The sequence below is a fragment of the Physella acuta genome, unplaced genomic scaffold (assembly GCF_028476545.2).
Source record: "Physella acuta isolate Inbredline_101_S28 unplaced genomic scaffold, ASM2847654v3 ptg001158l, whole genome shotgun sequence".
Lineage (NCBI taxonomy): Eukaryota > Metazoa > Mollusca > Gastropoda > Physidae > Physella > Physella acuta.
The window spans coordinates 15,791-34,057 of NW_026732675.1; the positions used below are offsets into that span (position 1 = coordinate 15,791).

The 18,267-nt window shown below is 32.5% G+C and overlaps 2 protein-coding genes across 2 annotated transcripts; one reads left to right on the forward strand and one right to left on the reverse strand.

Moving 5' to 3' along the window:
- Positions 1–106: 106 nt before the first annotated feature.
- LOC131956547 (protein FAN) lies at positions 107–11,649 on the reverse strand. Its single transcript, XM_059321059.1, has 31 exons — positions 11,512–11,649; positions 10,474–10,572; positions 10,275–10,353; positions 10,097–10,152; positions 9,872–9,956; positions 9,661–9,774; positions 9,381–9,433; positions 9,148–9,280; positions 8,948–9,019; positions 8,733–8,841; positions 8,401–8,494; positions 7,913–7,995; positions 7,742–7,821; positions 7,487–7,577; positions 7,304–7,367; positions 7,074–7,176; positions 6,860–6,929; positions 6,566–6,697; positions 6,260–6,302; positions 5,784–5,986; positions 3,898–3,982; positions 3,490–3,548; positions 3,196–3,263; positions 2,862–2,929; positions 2,375–2,436; positions 2,176–2,237; positions 1,882–1,938; positions 1,552–1,687; positions 1,046–1,187; positions 599–711; positions 107–463 (listed from the first exon to the last, which is right to left on the reverse strand). The coding sequence occupies exons 1-31, from the start codon at positions 11,547–11,549 to the stop codon at positions 372–374; spliced, it is 2,745 nt and encodes a 914-aa protein (XP_059177042.1). The 5' UTR covers positions 11,550–11,649; the 3' UTR covers positions 107–371.
- A 251-nt stretch (positions 11,650–11,900) lies between these two features.
- On the forward strand, positions 11,901–18,076 carry LOC131956551 (dolichol-phosphate mannosyltransferase subunit 1). Its single transcript, XM_059321063.1, has 8 exons — positions 11,901–12,016; positions 16,027–16,126; positions 16,493–16,526; positions 16,685–16,761; positions 17,088–17,113; positions 17,274–17,369; positions 17,513–17,696; positions 17,885–18,076. Exons 1-8 carry the CDS (start codon positions 11,916–11,918, stop codon positions 17,987–17,989), a joined length of 723 nt encoding a protein of 240 aa, XP_059177046.1. The 5' UTR covers positions 11,901–11,915; the 3' UTR covers positions 17,990–18,076.
- The last annotated feature ends 191 nt before the right edge of the window (positions 18,077–18,267 follow it).

Below are 18,267 nucleotides of genomic sequence, written 5' to 3' on the forward strand. Positions count from 1 at the left end.
ATCAATTAAAAAGTATTAGATGCTAATGTTGTTGCTTCCATAGCATGACTGTTCCGTCACTACCCCATGTCAACAAAACATAGTGTTCTATCACTACACTCTGTCAACTAGACATACAGCTAATGTTGTTGCTTCCATAGCATGACTGTTCTGTCACTACCCCCTGTCAACTAGACATACAGCTAATGTTGTTGCTTCCATAGCATGACTATTCTGTCACTACCCCCTGTCAACTAGACATACAGCTAATGTTGTTGCTTCCATAGCATGACTATTCTGTCACTACCCCCTGTCAACTAGACATACAGCTAATGTTGTTGCTTCCATAGCATGACTATTCTGTCACTACCCCCTGTCAACTAGACATACAGCTAATGTTGTTGCTTCCATAGCATGACTGTTCTGTCACTACCCCCTGTCAACAAGACATCTCTGTAGTGAAGATCCATACAAGTCACTGCTCCTGGGGAAGACACAAATAAATGGTCTACAAACGAGGAAGCAAAAAATATATAAACTTCACAAGGGAAAAATAACATTAGGAAACTATTGCTAAGGTTACATATGGGGAATATTTTTTTTTAAAAAGGGAACAAACCATTATGCGCTTTCAACTTTTGAGTGACCTGCCCTTTGTCCATATCCCACAAACATAGTTTACCTCCAGCGTCACCAGTTAGGATACAGGTAGAATCAAGTCGGCTCATACAGCTGGAGAATTAGTATAAATAAAATATTATCTCATTTCAATGTTTCTTTTTGTTTCAAGCATCAGTTGGGGGGGGGGGGGGGGGGGGCACTGACAACCCAACAAAGATAGAAAAAAATGAAAAACTTATAAAGTAAAATATGTACTTTAACCCTGGCAATTTCAAGTGCCCCACCCCCAGAGAAAAAAGGCTGAAAAAAAAAGCTGCCCTATTTTGATAGGTGTTTTGGAAAGTATTGAAGTATCACAATAAAAAGTATATGAAAATATTTAAGTATTTAACTTTTTGAACTCTTTGTAGATTATTTTAAATTGAACATACAAAAAGTTTCATACCATATCTGATGTTTGAGATCTTTAGCAAATAACTCTGTCATAGTTTCCACATCTAAAACTTTGAGCAGGTTGTCAGCTCCGCAAGAGTAGATCCTGTGCTTGTCAGGGCTCAGTAGGCAGGCATTGACTGCACCAGAGTGGGCTGAAAGATAGTAAACACTGACATTCAGCATAACCTCAGATACTAAACACTGACATGCAGCATAACATCAGATGCTAAACACTGACATTCAACATAAGCCCTTATAGTAAATACTGACATTCTACATAAACTGAGAAGGTAAACACCGACATTAAATAGAATCTCAAAAAGTAAACACTAACATTCAACATAACCTCAGTTAGTAAACACTGACATTCTATTCAACCTCAGATAGTAACATTCAACAGAAACTCAGTAAATAATGACATTCAGTACAACTTTCACAAATATAAGCAACTATAATATTAAAATATTATGATTGCTACACACTGATCACTAGCATGTACAACACAATAATACATACCTGCGTGACTAGATAGGGAGTATAAGTGGATCAAATCCCATAGAGACAAGTGTCCATCTTTAGTGCCAGTCACCATGACAACACAGTTGTCATCAATGTCTAGACTTGTCACACCTTCATCATGATCCAATTGACCCTGTTGGCAAAGTAACAAAATTTCAGGGTTCATGTACACACTAGAATACTGTTCTAAAGAACAAGATTTCAGGGTAATGGGTTATGTACACATCAGAATATTATTCTAAAGCAGAACTGTCTTCATTACGGTATGTATAATTATATATGTACAGTAATATTTGATGATATCCAGATATATTTACTGTAACATACCAAATACTCAGGATTGGGAAGACCACTTGGTGTATTAGCAAAGTCCATTTCCCATACCTAGTTAATGTAGAAAACACATTTTTTGTAAAGAATTATCTATCATTTTTACTTATCAAATTAAGGGTTTAGTTTTTATACAAGATGTAATTACTTAAATATTAAAAGTGTGCAACTAAATTATATTGACCATTCTAATAAATCAGTCAACGAATAAAGAAGAGAATTATTTCTAAAATGGTTGTGGAAATTCTTGGAAATTAAAATAACTAATAAAAATTGTATCAAATAACAAACCTTGACAGTGGAATCCCATGAAGCAGTAAATAGTTTGCCAGACTTCCATCGAACACAGGAAACTAAATTTTAAAAATAGAAACATTTATACGTCATAACTGGGAATTCTAAAGCAATGGCTTCAAAATATCAATGACTTTTGAAATGGTAAATAAAACTAGTAGAAAGAAAAAGCCAAAATAAAATGACCCAAACGTACCAGCATCATCATGTCCATTCAATTTGTCCAAAACTCTGCCATATTCTATGCTGTAAAAATATCTGAAAGCAAAAATTTCCAAAGCTGCATTTTTTGTAAATAATGCAAAATAAGTTGGTTTTTATTCATAACTTGAACACAGAACTTAAACAAGAATACATGATGCAGACTGTGCAATTAAAATGTTCCATACAAGAAAATATCTTAAAACCAAAACAAAGGTGAAGATACAAAAAGATACATAAGTCAAAATCAGGTCAGATACCAAGCATTTAGCAAATTTTATATTATTTTTGTTATTTTATTTTTACATCTCAGTACTTGTTGTAGCACAAATTCACATTATTTAGCTTATTTGTTTTGAATGTTTAGATTTCAAAGATTTCAAACCTTTAACTTTAGGGCTAAATGAATACAGTAATAGTGAATGGTTTTCATAGCACTAAATCTATTATTGTTTATTATTATATCAAGATGGTTAACTTACACTTTGTTATCCCAGCATCCCACTACTATAGTTTTGTTATCTTCCATAACTTCACACGAGGAGAGTGCCTATCAATAAATACATGCAATACAGTACATAACACTTTATTAAATCAATCTAAATGTCCATTAAAAAGCATTTTAAACATGATAGCTTGTTAACTGACTCCTCTTTTCACACAGATAATAGGAAAATTCTTTTCAGACATTTCCTTCCAAAACAAAATATGTTTTACAGCTAGGTATAAAATCATAGCTATGTTTCGCCACAAAAACATTTAGTAAAATAGTAAATTGCAATAACTATTAAAATATGCATTATAAACAAACCCCACCATTGCAGACATGTTGACACTACGAAGTTGTCTCTGGTCCTCCAGTGAATACATTTTCAGGAAACTGTCTGTAAAACACAACAATATTTTGGTGTTGCCTCAATATTGTCAGATAGGGAATAATACATAAAGGCCACAACAAAATGGGAAATATACAATTTTAAGTGTAATGAGCAGCAGAAGAACAACTTATACAAGGTTTTCTAATGTCAAAAATAAATAGGAAGTTAATATAAACATAGGAAGATAGAAGAAAAATCTACACATTTTTTCTTTAAAATAGTTTTCTATTACCTTGAGATACAGAGAAAGTACTCAGTCCATCAGGAGACATCCTCACCTCGGTCACAGCACTGATGACAAAAAGAAACTGTTAAATATATATCACTGCACATCATATAATAGTGCAGCCAAGAAAAATATTTCCAAAAACATAGAGTATTCACTTTAACTTTAGAAAACTTATTAATGTTTTTACTCTAGCTTGGATCCCAGCTCTGATGGTTATCTGATACAATCAGGGAATGTAAAGGTGGCTGGGAACAGTACTGGCCACACTATCCCTTCATATGCCAAAGTGGAAGAAACAGGTGAACCCTATTTCATAAAACCTATAGATTGCCAGGTTCAAAAGGGAAACAACTTGATACATAAGTGACAACAATTCAGGTACTTCTATATTAACATAAAGTGCCAACCTACTCTTTATGAAGTGTGTACTGCAGGTGACACGTCAGTTTGCTGAGGTCCAGTTTTTTCACTCCCTCCTTCTTGTTGACCCCACCATCTAAACAACAAGTGCACAGTGAGCAAAATAGGATCTTGTATAACAAACTAATCAGTTTTTTAATTAAACTTTATATACTATGTGGGATGGCGAGGGCTAATGTTAGAGCTTATGACTGCTAACTCGAAAGTCTCGAGTTTGGATCCCAACCTAAGTCTATAAGAGGTCCCTGAGTCCACCAAGCTTTGATGGGTACCTGACTCACAATACAGAAAACAAGGCAGCTGGGCATAGTGCTTACCACACTATACCTTTATTAAAACAGATGAACTCTACTTCATCTGCTCCATGTGTCATAGGCACAAGAGGATATCCAAAATAGCAAAAAATGTCTATGAGCAATGGCCTGGGGAGATTTGATTAAATATCACTATTCGAAAATTTTTTAAATAAAATAAATTACTTGAGAATAGTTTGATCGGTTCCATGACAAATGATCTCAGGACAAATGATTTCAGACAAAATATCTCAGACAAAATATCTCACGGACAAATGATCTCAGGACAAATGATCTCAGGACAAATTATCTCAAGGACAAATGATCTCAAGGACAAAAGATACCAGGACAAAATATATCAGGACAAATGATATCATGGACAAATGATCTCAGACAAAATATCTCCCAGCAAAATGTTGATAGTATGTACAATGATTTTAGTTCATTTGAACTTTTTTTTTAAATTGACTGTCAATATGGTTTTGTTTACTTTCTTTACGCATCATAATTGTGAATAAAATGAATTTGTTAAACTTAACAAACCATCAAAAGATTTATTTAATTTAATCTTTCTAATGGCCTTTGATTTGAAAAAATAAAAATTAAAACAAACTTTCTCCTTTAGCCTGAAAGGTATGATAAATGATAATGTATAAAACAAAGTAACGGCAGCTATACACAATAATGTTTAAAACATGCGGAATATCTTTCAAAAATGTTAATGGGTCTCCAGGTTCGTAACGTAAAATTATTGTTTTTATTGCACGTTTCTTTGCTGACAGTACATCATTATGATCACTCCTCTCCAATACTATGTGATCATGTATTGTGTGAACTCTTGCTCGACATGTTCTAACTCCGCGATGACCGCTGTTTGTCTTAAATAAGCATTAGTCACCTGATCACTAAGGTGTGACCGACGCATAACTATTGAATTTAGCTATTAGTTGTATTGTTCATGGAGGGCGGATGTCGTTCCCTTAAGGTATGTCTCTACCATCAAAGCGGGCTGCCACCTTGATACGAAGGTGTTTCTCTATTGTTATTTCATCCTCTTTGATCTAGTTTCGTCCCCCTGACATGGTTGGATTGTCTCATGTTTGTCAAGCCCGCCTACGGTGTCTATCGAACAATTTCTTTAATCTTCTATAGTAATAATCCTAATTTTAAAATGCAATATACAATTTTAAAAGTGCAATATGATAAATTTATACAGCAAACATTTCTTACAATTATCATATGGGCCGATAAACAATATTAAACATATTAAACAAAACCATACGACAGTAAATAAAAATTGTTCAGATCAACTAAAGTCACCCAATACACTATTAAAATTTAGGTGTGAGATATTTTGTCTGAGATATTTTGTCTGAGATCATTTGTCCTGTCACCGTTTGATCTGACTACAAAATGTTCAAAAGACAACATGCAGGTTTAGAAAATAAAAATATAAGGTGAACAAATGAATAATTTAAAGGATAAGTAGCAATGAAGTTTATGAAGTAATAGGAAATTCTTTACTATAACAAACCATAAAAACAAAAAAAAAAGATAAAAAGTCATACAACTACTGCCACCTACCTGGAGAGTCAGCAGGGGAGCTAATGACATCAGCAACAGGAGCTGTTTCAATAGAGGCGACCTGAGGTAGAGTATCAAACAGTTTGGGGATGGCCTGGGACTTGAACCTCTGCGGGTGGGGAGTTTTGAAGAGCTGTTTGGGCGCCTGGCCAAACTCCATGATCTGGGTCTCCAAGCTTTTACGTTCTGCTTCATCTTGGATGCTGAAAAAAAGCCACAAGAAAATATTAACAAGGGTGCACCTACTGTAGTAGTCAGAGCATACAATGTGACAGATACATGCCCCAAATGGTTTTTGATACCAAAAAGAGCTAGATGGAATCTAGAACATGAATATGTTAAGCAAAGGCAAAAGGCCAAACATAAATTTTTCAGGAAAGCAATACGGCTTTCCACCATTTAATTAACACCACACATGACATTTAGCACATATAGAAATATAATACATCAAATTTAAAAAATAAGCTGCAACTTGCCTATCAAGATCAATGGCTCCTTCATACGTCAAGTAGTAAAATACTGAAAGAGATGAATAAAAATTTTAACTGAAAAGAATATTGTATATCTTAAATAAAATAATTCCGACTGTTGATAGATGTAAAAGTTTAATAAAGTATAAAAATTTAATGAAAGTAAATATTATATAAATAAACAAATTTTGAGATTTTAATGACTATTTAATAACCATGCAAATACACACAAAAATCTAACATTATGCCAAAAAGAAATGAAAAAGTGAGTTGTACTATTAAGTAAAGAATTTTAAACAAGAAAAATATTACCATTATTAGCTTTCCAAGCTTCATCTCCCCTTTGTTGAAAGCCAAATATGAGATCAATCCAGTGATGAATGCTACGTGAGACAATGTCAGACTCTAACGCATTACGCAGAATTGATATAAATTCTGACGGAGCTGTGGTAACAGGTTAGAAATAAAATAATTCAACCATTAACAGCATATTTCTTACTATACGTTAAAGGCTTTTTACTAAAAAAATTCATACAGATTTTCACACATAATTTTTTAAATTAACTTTAAACACTATATCATGTAAAATATAGTTGAAGAGCTTACTGGAAGCCCATGGAGGAAGTTCAACATCACCAACTGGTCGACTGTCATTTCGGAATCCAAAAGTAACTGGCTGATGAAAAAAGTGTAATAAAACTTTATTAATTATTATCAACATTTAATTAGCAGAAAGTAAACTAAATATCATTAATATAAAATAATTTTAGTAGCTCATTAGCTACCACTGTAGTATTAACCAACTGTGAAGTGATTTTACCCCTCTGTGTACAAGGAAATCCCCTGATCCATTGTAGAACTCAGGAATTAACTCCTTGAAGTCTGAAGCCCCAGCAAGTACATTGTTCCATGTATCAAACAAGCTGAGTAAGCAAAGATAAGAAATTATTAACTCAAGACATAACATGAAGTTACTACAGTAGTTATCAAGATTTTATAATCATAATTTATAGAATTACAATGTTACTTTAAATTAACTTTTGGACTTACTTGTTAAACATTCTGTCTGGGTGATCAAACTTGCCATTTTGTAAACACAACACATACTCAGGGGCTGAAGTACAACAAATTTAAATATACCAAATTTTTTTTAGTTCAATTATATTTTTTTTCATATATTTTTACTGTTATCAATTGCTGCATGTAAATATTTTAAAAAAATGAAGGACTGACCAATCCTGGCCAAATAGAAGAGCACATATCCAGGTGTAGAATAATGAGAGCCATACAGGAACTTTGGTTCTGATAAATCTGGCAGTCTCTCCTACAGGAAGAAAATAGAAATACAATACTGTGTGAGGTGGACTGTTAGAACCAAAGGTCTGTGACCAAACAGAGGTTAGGAAAACTTACATCAGAGCAACATTTTATTTGTGCAATCAATATAAATATAATAAGATAATTAAATACATTAGCTGGTAAAATTACCAAAATTCTTTCTAGTCTTTCAGTATTCAAGGCACCAATAGGTTTGCTGAGGTCCCTGTATACTTCTTCATTGTTAAGGTCTAGAAAAAATAAACAATTAACTTAAATGTAATATCAGCCAATCACAATAACAGACTAATTGTTTTAATTACAAATTGTTACTTTATTCACCTAAGGATTGACTGGTGTAGTCCTGAATAACCCAAGGCATGACAGGGTACTGAGACAAGTCATTGAAGCTTCTATCTGCTAAACTAAAAGAGAGATGTAACAAATTATTTTCAATCAAACTAGAGAACTATTGTAGTGAGTTTATATAATATTAATAAATCTTATACTGAGAGACTCTTAACAGAAGTGATGGGATCAAGCTAATTAAAGTAATTATTTGAATAAAAATAGTAGGATATGATCTATGGTGATTTATAAATTATAAAATACGAAAAATACTAGAGATATAGAAATAGTTTGTTTTTAATTAACTGTGTGTATATACTATTTACCCTACTATGCTTATTCTCCTATTTAAAATACTTTTGTCAGATGTTGCGGGAATAAAATTTGTAAGACTGTGTGTATATTGTTCAAATATAACATTATTGTTTGCTAACTTGTCAATGCATAAAAGACATTTTGTTATCTGTATCAAATCTCCTTACCTGTTAAGATACAGCAAGTAATCATAGTTTGAAATTACTCCATTGACCCACTTAAGAGTCATGTCTTCTTGTCTTGTATCATCCAGGCAGAGATCTGTGTGGATACACAATAGAAACATCCCATAATAGAAGGAACTTTGAAAATATTGATATTTATCATAAGCAAAAATACCAGAGGAAAATCAACATTGCCATATTATGATGTTTTGCAATTAATTTTTGTATGGAAAATCTTGTTTTTTTAATACTTGAAAACAGGCGTATGTTTAACAATATTAACATTGGTTCCATGTATATTTAGAAAACAATAATAGAAATAATACATATTTTACCAGAAGAGTTCATGATGTTTTCATAGAGCTGATTTCTTGCTTCTTCAGTCTTAAAGGCAATAAATAAATGGGATACTGGAGCAGAGTCACCACAGAATATCTCCAAACCCTGAAAATAGTGCAGTAGCATCATGTAAATCAACAGTCATAAGCAAGACTGGTCTTCTAAGTTGGCTTACTGGGTAAATGATTAGAAGTTCCTAACCAACACGTACAAGTTGCCTCAATAGAAATCTGCGACAGATTAATCTTTTGATGTCCTTTATACGAAATTTCAACACAGGCCACTGAATAAATAAAAGCATTAGCAAAAAATCAAACATATCAATCATAATATTTGTGCTTAAAACAAAGTAAAAAACAACATCAACTAAATATATGAAATCGACTAATAGTAGTAGAGCAGTAGATTTACTTTGTCAATGTTGCTGAAAGGCTGAAAGTATAGGCGACTAGATGTCAGCATAATTCGACCTGGGTTGGTAACAAGGGGGGTTATTCTATCTCCTCGTGTCTCCAGAATTATCTTTTCATAAATATCTTCCAACCTGTCATTGAAATCAATGTTGTTTTTAATAGCTCCTGAGAATTTTTAATTTAACTGTATGCCATATTCAGGCTGTAAAATAAAAAAAATGAGCACAATACCAGCTTGTGTTGAACTTGACTCTAGACTGGCGTGACAACATAATGGCATTCAGCTGAAACAGTAACAAGTGGAACTAAGGGTAATTAAATAACAAGAGCCTCTTTCAGTCTGTTAAAACTATCCATAAATTAACTACAAGGAAATAAAAAGCTGAAGGTAACTTTATTTCAACTAAAAAAAATAAAAACAAAGTTGAGCTGCCTTTGCCAATAACATGTTGGTTAGAGGAAGTAAATTATGTAAATGAAATGTTGATTGACACTGAGAGTAGCAACGTACCATAGCCTGCTGATCACAAGGAGGTAGAGTAGATGCTCTATGGAGCTGGCACATTTGAGGCAAGCAGTCATCAACAGATGCATAGTTCAAAGAAAATAAATGCTGGCATTCTTCCTAAAAAAATCATATTATGGATTGGTTTTTCAGCAATGAATAATTTAATAACATCTAATGTGTTAAATAATCTAAAACTTGGCTAAATATTTATTACCTTTTTAAAAATAAAAGGTGCCACAATATTTTTCTCTTTCATCTCCACTGTTTGTTGTGTAGAGATCATGATACCTTTTTCCACTCTATCCAAATTTTATGAGAACATTTGCTTTTAAAAACATATATACAATTGTAAAAAGGTTTAAAGAAAACTAAATCAAAGTTATATTTTAAGAACTTAGAAGTGAAATTAGACAAGTTTAAAGTTACAGCTTCTACTTACTTTGTAAACAACCCACCAGTCCATTCATCAATATTTTGAACAAACCTAAGAGGGAACTGTTGAAATAATGAAATCATCACTAATACTGTAACTATAACTTCAAGGTATAAAATAAAAACTTAGTAAAGCACCTAGAACAAAATTGTAGGGTATGTGTTATTAAAATAAAGGCACTAACCTTCAAGATGGGAAACTGTATTTCCTGAGGTACAAATACAATAGACTTAGAACACAGTTTTAAGTGCCCTCGTTGTTTTCTGTAAAAAAAAATAAAGAAAATGGAAATAACAAATGTCAAATTTTACAATATTTTATACTGTGATTTTGTAGCTGTATGACTATTTATTACACAATATTGTTAATATTGAATTACTGACTTGTTGATTGCTTGTTGTAAAGAAAGGCCAGCAGGGTAGTAGAAAACACTAAAATCTTCAAAGTAAATTTCTCCAGGATCAAGGAGAAGTAGAGAAAATCTGAAAAAAATATAATTCATTTGCAATTACATATGTAATATAGGGCCTATATACAAGGGTCAAAAGAGCTCAGGGGTTGAAGAATTAGTGTCGTGGATACTGTAGTCTATGTACACAGAAGGAATATAAACATAAGACAAAAGTGTTGCTTGGAACCAGCTGTGGTGAAAGCCACCATTTAAACTTACCTGATTGAACCAGGATATATATTATGCGAGGGTGTGGGTGATGCTTATAATAAATTAATAAATATAAATTATATAATAGTAATGCATGTAGGGTTATCGGATATGTATTCAATAGTATTCTATTAATTAGTCATTTTTTTTTAAATTTAGGCCCCTAACTTAGTAACTAAGTAGGCCCTAAGTAGTAGGCCTATATAGATCTATATATTATTATTATATATGTAATAAATGTAGTCTAAGTGATTAAAGTGAAGTGATAAGCAGATGAAGATCTAGTCTAATATTTTAGTAACACAGCAGTAAATAAATTTCATAGGACAAAGGTTGACAAAGGACTACTACTAGAATCTAGATCTATGTAGTTTTTAATTTTAACATAGTTCCAGGGACTTTCTCAGTTACTGTACTGGAGTCTGAGTGACTCTACTCTAGTGAGATTTCTCAAACTAGTAGGCCTAAGTAGTAGTAAGTAGTACTACTACTCACTAGTTAGTCTAAATCACTCAGTTAGTAGTCAGAGTTCAGTCTCAGAGTACTACAAATAGTACTACAGTATAACTACAACAGTAGTCACTAAGTGACTTACTGATCACTCGACTTCAGAGGTAGCCTAGTACACTAGATCTAGATCTAGATCTAGTACCTACAACAACACTCGTCACTCAGCACCCCAAAACCAAAAAAAAAAATATTTTAATTAGAAAAAAAGTTAGATCTAGTAGGCCTAATTATTTATTATTATTTAAACAACCTTTCTTGTCCTAGTGTGTCAGTTTCCAAAAATGCCATTTTAACAGTAAATTAACAGCTTTGAAAAAAATATAGATCTAGATCTAGTTCTAGAATCTTGGTTATGATGTTTATTTTATTTTCTAGTTTCTGTTTCACGCCCATAACAGGATGTCACGTTTACTTAACCTTTCAGAGGGACCTCTTCGTAATTAAACAAAGGTTAATAATATATACACGTTTCTAGTTTGAGTTTTATTTTAGATTTATTTTAGATTTATTTTATAAATGTTTAATTTTATTTAGTAATAATATCTGAATATACAAAATAATGACAATTAGTAATCATTTCTAGTTTAAAACCAATTTTTATAATGAAACACCCCTTTGTTTTTTCCTTTGACCCTTGACAATGACATTACAAGTATGGCTGACAAAAATAAGTATTCGGTTCTTCTTCCTACTTACGAAGAACGTAACAATTTACCATTAATCGTCTGGCTTCTGGTAAAATATTTTTCTGAAAGGTAATATCAAAATATGTTATATTTTATTATGCATGTCAGGCATTACATAGACCTACACAGCCTGTGTAAGCTACAGAGATTCCACTTGTATTGACTGTTGACGTTGCAACTGAAAGTAAACTGAAAGTGACGAAATGTGACAGTAGATCAGAATATTAGAATAATTATAATTATAATATTAACTATTAATATATTAGGCCTATTGATTATTATAGCCTATTAGTAGTATTTCTCGTTCACTTGGAGGCGTGGTCGGTTGCTAACAACAATATGGCACCCGGACCGGACGTTCGATTTTCGGCAATTTTTCGGCCAAATTCCAGAGACCTTCAACTAATTACATTTAAAAATGTTTACCACGCGCAAAATGGCGGGATTTCCGTGTCATAACAACAAACCATAAGTGGCAAGGCTAAATATGCCAGAAAAGCGTTTTAAAATTTGCTTTGGAGAATGAAGGCTAAATTTAAAAGTCGGTCTCATTAAAATTAATAGAACTTCTAAAATATCAGCCTGGAGGTCACAAAAATGAATTGGAGGTTGTAGAACTATTAGGTTTATCATTATATGAAGAAATAAATCAAATATTGCATGCGCTTTTTAAAATAAGACACGACTTTTGAATGACAACCAAATTTTTTATATTTTAAAAACCACGTGACCTCTATTTGATGATCACTAGTGGGGAACTCTGGGTACATGGCCACTTAAAAAGTCTAATCGCATTTGTGGTTTTCTTTACCTTCAAGGGTCAGAAGAGTTGTCATGGAGAGATGTGTTGGCCATGGCAGTGAGTGTCAATAAATATTAAATTAAGTAATTTAGTTTAAAACGAACTAAAAACTTCAAAATTAGTGGCTTATGGATTAAATATGTATGTCTATTATTCAGTGGTCATGTTTAAATTGAAAATTGCGTAGATTCTAGATTTAGTGAGAAAAACTACCTATTAGGCCTTTTATAATATATATTATAACTTAACAATGTTCTAGGTCTACTATTGAGTGTAATTTAGTATTATATTAAGGCTGCGGCTATTCGTAGTGAACTACAAATAGCCCTATGAAGGCTATTCGTACTCTGACCAATCAGCGTGTGGCATTTTTTTTAATTCTTGAATTCCCTTTTACATCTTTTACAAGCTGTATAGATATAGAACAAATTATTTTTTAGATCTCCCTAACCCTATACCTAACCCTATACCTAACCCTAACCCTATGCCTAACCCTAACCCTAACCCTAACCCTAGCCTTAACCCTAACCCTATACCTAACCCTAATGCTAAACCCTAATCCTTAAAAAAAAAATTTAAAAAAAGCAAAAAAAAAAAAAAAAACCTCAGAGCCAGCGGGAATCGAACCCACGCCTCAAAAAACTAGTAAGCCAATGCGCTACCACCACTTCGACCACCGGAACAGTTACGACTAACTACAAAATTTGAATCTCATACATAAACTGCAGGACAATGAATTTAAAAATAAATTTGATTGGTCGGCTAAAAATAGCGAAGTACGAATAGCCCTCTGAAGGCTATTTGTAGTGAAGTACCAATAGACACTCTCTATATTAATACTAACAGGGTGTGGGGAAATTGCGAGACGCGAAAAGCGAAATGGCGAGGCGGGAAAATGCGAGAAGGTAATGCGAGACATACCTGCGAAATTAAGGGTAAATAGCGAGACACTTTTTGCGAAAAAAGTTTTTTCCTTTATTTTCCATCTTTATTTATTTAAATTATTTTTTTTTTTGTTTTAAAATAAACAAGCATTTAGCCATACCCTTTAACACGAGTGTTGTATGTTGTTATTTTTTATCTAGATACTAAGAAGATAAACAGATCTATATCTAGATCTATCTATTTAAAAATCCTAACATCGTTGCTGTGCTACTGTCATCGCCCGCTCTTGTTAGCGAGAAGAAAATCCCGTCTCAGTCGGCATTAATTTAAAACTCTAGCCCGCTCATGTTTATACAAAAGTGAGCTGTGTCATTGTGAATTGGTATAATCTTGTCAGCAGGAGAGATATTTTGCAACATCTATTTATGGATTTTTGTACTTGCAAAAAGTGTAAAAGTATAAACAATTCTAAAAAGTGCAATTTATTTTTTTATTAAGTAATTTTAATTACAAACAAAATTTACAAACAAAATCTTCTGAAACAGTCCTCAAACACACCTCGTGACACCATCTTTCACACATAGTACACCCAACCCAGTTCATTAGACTCCCATTTATACATTTTTCTTTTGCTACTTCTTCCAATCCACATTCACAACATTTCACATTCTCATCACAGTTGACCTCCTCGTTCATCCCACAAACAACACTGGCACCCATGTTCTCATCATCATCATCATCCGCACGCTCAACATATGTTTTCCGTTTTTTATAATTTGTATATTTTTATCATTTCTGTAATTTTGGCAATGTCTTGCTCATTGTTGTCACCAGCAGTTGAGTTTTTTTAAAACATCGATATTTTCCCAAAATCTTGTCTAATTTCGGTCAAAATAGAGTATTTTAATCAATTCCTATTACAATGTATTAAAACAGTATTCTAAAACGCCAAAAACGTATAAAATTATTTTTCTAACATTGCTTTTTTATAGTGTGACTTCACATCTAACACCCCCCCCCCTCCTCCCCCTCATCACACACCGTCATAAAATTACAGACCCCCCCCCCTACGAGTGTGACGTCATTTATGGAAGACCCCAAATAACACCACCACCAAAACCAAAAAATTCAGATAAGTTCAACTTGGTTTTAAAAATATTTGAAGTAGGCCCATAGCTTACGATATAGCACGAGCAACTGATAATATCGGTGACGTCACTTTATTTTGTTGTATCCGAATGATGTAGGCATTTCCTTGTGCTTAGATTTATATGGTAAAAAAGCTAGAAAAAAATCGTAGGCGGCGACTATAATAAAAAATTTCTATGCAACAATAGAAAATATGTTTGCGGCGGCAGCGGATCCGGGCACGGCGATCTTCAAAGATGGTAAATCAGACGGCCTCTGCGTTCCACGCAAAAGACAGAAGTTGATCTATCGTTGGCGGTATTTCCGTCGGTTTCGAACAAGGTGGTATTCTAAGTCGACACAAAAGATGGGGGGAGTTGACAAATCATCAGTATGTCTAGCGACGGAAAAATCGGAAGTTTTAACAATGTAAATGAAACGTCTTTGAAGTCTGGACCAAATACCACTGAAAATCGGGTGCGGTAAATTTTTCGCAGAAATCTTCGCATTTCAACACCACCCAGCGTAAGTATTGGCTTGTGGTAAAATGCGAGACAAAAAAGTCACGTGACCGACCCTTTTCGCACCCTTCTCGCATTTTCCCGCCTCGCCATTTCGCTTTTCGCGTCTCGCAATTTCCCCACACCCATACTAACAATTGACTATTGACTAAATGAAATCTAAATCTACTTAGGCCTAGTTACTTAGGCCTCTATAAATAATGTAGGCTATGATATATGCCATGCCCTATAGCCTAATATTTATAATAATCTATATTCTATAGGCCTAGGCCCCCTAATAACTAAATTTTACTAAATAAGTCAATGAGGTATTTTCATCAAAATATATGTTTACAATATTTTGGGAAATGTTCCCATAATTTGTTCTAAATAGTAGGCCTTGGGCCTATATTCCTATATAATTTATATAAAGTATTATATTGATAATTATTACAATTATTAATTAATAGGCCTAATAGGCTAATAATTTTAAATATATAAAATTTAAAATAGGGCCTTATGTTTAAAAAAAATTTAAATTTAGAACTTAAAAAGTTCATGATTGTTTGCTTATGCTGACTTTAACTTTAATCTGTTAATATTTATATGAAATCTGACAATTTTTCATTGTAATAGGCAAATAGTTCCAGATCATACTTATGTGTATACAGAGTGGTCAAGTTATAAATATCATGTGTAAGCTAACCAAGTGTTTGGAATCTAAAAAGTATATTACAGTGTTTAACTTCATTTTTTTCTAACAGTGGATATGATTATGAAATTATTATTATTGATGATGGTAGTCCTGATGGGACTCTAGATGTTGCCAAAGAATTACAGAGAATTTATGGAGACAAAAAAATTGTGAGTTTTATTTTTATTATCATGACTTGTGTGTTTTTAAAGATCTTTTTTAAAAATAAGACATCCTACTTTGTGCATTCTCTTTGTTAAATATGTAATGTCATAGTTATGTGATTCCTTCTTTAACATTTAATCACTTTCAGAAAGAAGCATAAATTATCAATACCTAGTTAATGATACGAGCATAGATACAATTCATAAAGCAAGAGTAAAACTTCAAACGCATGATTTGTCAAAATTCTCAAAGAGGATACAGAAACAAGTGATATTAGTTAATGGCCAGTTAGCTCTTTGTTTTTTAGTATAATTTTGATCATTACTCTGCTATTAATAACTTTTATTTTTATCTTTTTTTTTTAAATTTAGATTTTAAGGCCTAGAGAAAAAAAGCTCGGTTTAGGTAAGCTGAAGTCGGAAGTTTCTTTTAAAATTAAATTGTTGTATTAGTATTTCCTCTGTGTTAGCAAAACTGCTGACAGTTGTATCTTTATCAGTATAAAACCTTATTTTAAACAAATAATACAAATGTTGTAATATATATTGAATCATATTATGCAGGAACAGCATACATCCATGGTATTAAAAATGCAACAGGAAACTTCATTATCATTCTTGATGCTGACTTGTCTCATCATGTGAGTTACTCATATCTCTTACTGCAAATCTCTTTTTATTTATGAGTAATATAAATTGCATATCTTTTACTCTATAGGTCAATATATTTCAAATCTGTTACAGTATGGGTTATATATAACTCATGTCTCGGTTGTATTTTATGTCAATGTTACTCTAAGGATAACATTACATTTTTGTTGCTCTATTTTTATAGATATTATATTTGTTATTAAAATAAGATATAGAGATTGTTTTTGTACATGTCCATTTTGTGCAGTTTGTAAATAAGGAAATATTGTTTTTAAAAAAAAAATGAGTTTTTAACTGCAAGATGTTTTTTCCACAGCCAAAATTTATTCCAGAATTTATAAAGTAAGTTAAGTTTTTTTTTGTCAACATGAAAGTATTTTGTGTTATATTTTAATCGAATTTGCCAGGCAGAAATAATCAAGTGCCAACTTTGAACTTGGCAATGTTTACAGAGTTTGAAAAACCATTGTCATTATTAAAACTATATACAACTTCTGCTCAGGAAACAGGCAGAGAAAGATTATGATGTGGTAACAGGGACTCGTTATGTAGGAAGTGGTGGTGTTTTTGGCTGGGATCTGAAAAGGAAACTAATTAGGTATGTTAAATTTTTTTCATTCATTGTCCATATTTCCATTTCAAAGTCAACAGACTAAAACATGACTTCTTTTATATTTTCACCATAAATACATGAATAAATTGTAAGTAAATAGATAATGATTTCACTTTTAAATTCCTCAGTCGAGGTGCCAACCTGGTGACACAAATATTACTCCGACCTGGCGTGACAGATTTGACAGGAAGTTTTCGCCTGTACAAAAAAGCAGTTCTGGAAAAACTGATCCAGTCATGCGTGTCCAAAGGCTATGTGTTTCAGATGGAGATGATCATCAGAGCAAGGCAGTATGGCTTCTCAGTTGCTGAGGTGTGTATTGACTACGAAATATGAAATGCTTCATTGGTCAGAATATAATTTTCTAGCAAATTGAGCTCCTTTGGCATCATGTGACTTAAGTTTTTTTTTCTGGAATGCAGTAGCATGTTATATTATCAATTGTATTTATATTTTTCAGTACAATAGAACTGTTAATAATTATTACATTTATTTTTCAGGTACCGATAACATTTGTTGACAGGGTGTATGGTGAATCTAAACTTGGAGGCAATGAAATTATTGGCTTTCTGAAAGGAATCCTATATTTATTTGCAACAACTTGATCTTTGCCCTGCTCTTAAGATGTGTTGAAATGTGTTAAAACAAACAAAACAACTAAAGCACTCATTAAACACGTTACAAAAACATTATTATGAATTGAACTTATTTTTAATGTGACAAGCACATAAACACAATAAAAATATGAATGTAGTAAAACACAACATACAAAAATAGGGAATGTTTCTTGTAAAGCTTTGTGTATTTTAAGTGTTATCAACACACAGTTGAAACATCACCAAAATATAAGTACTTGCTTTAAGTTTTAGTAATAGTCCAATAT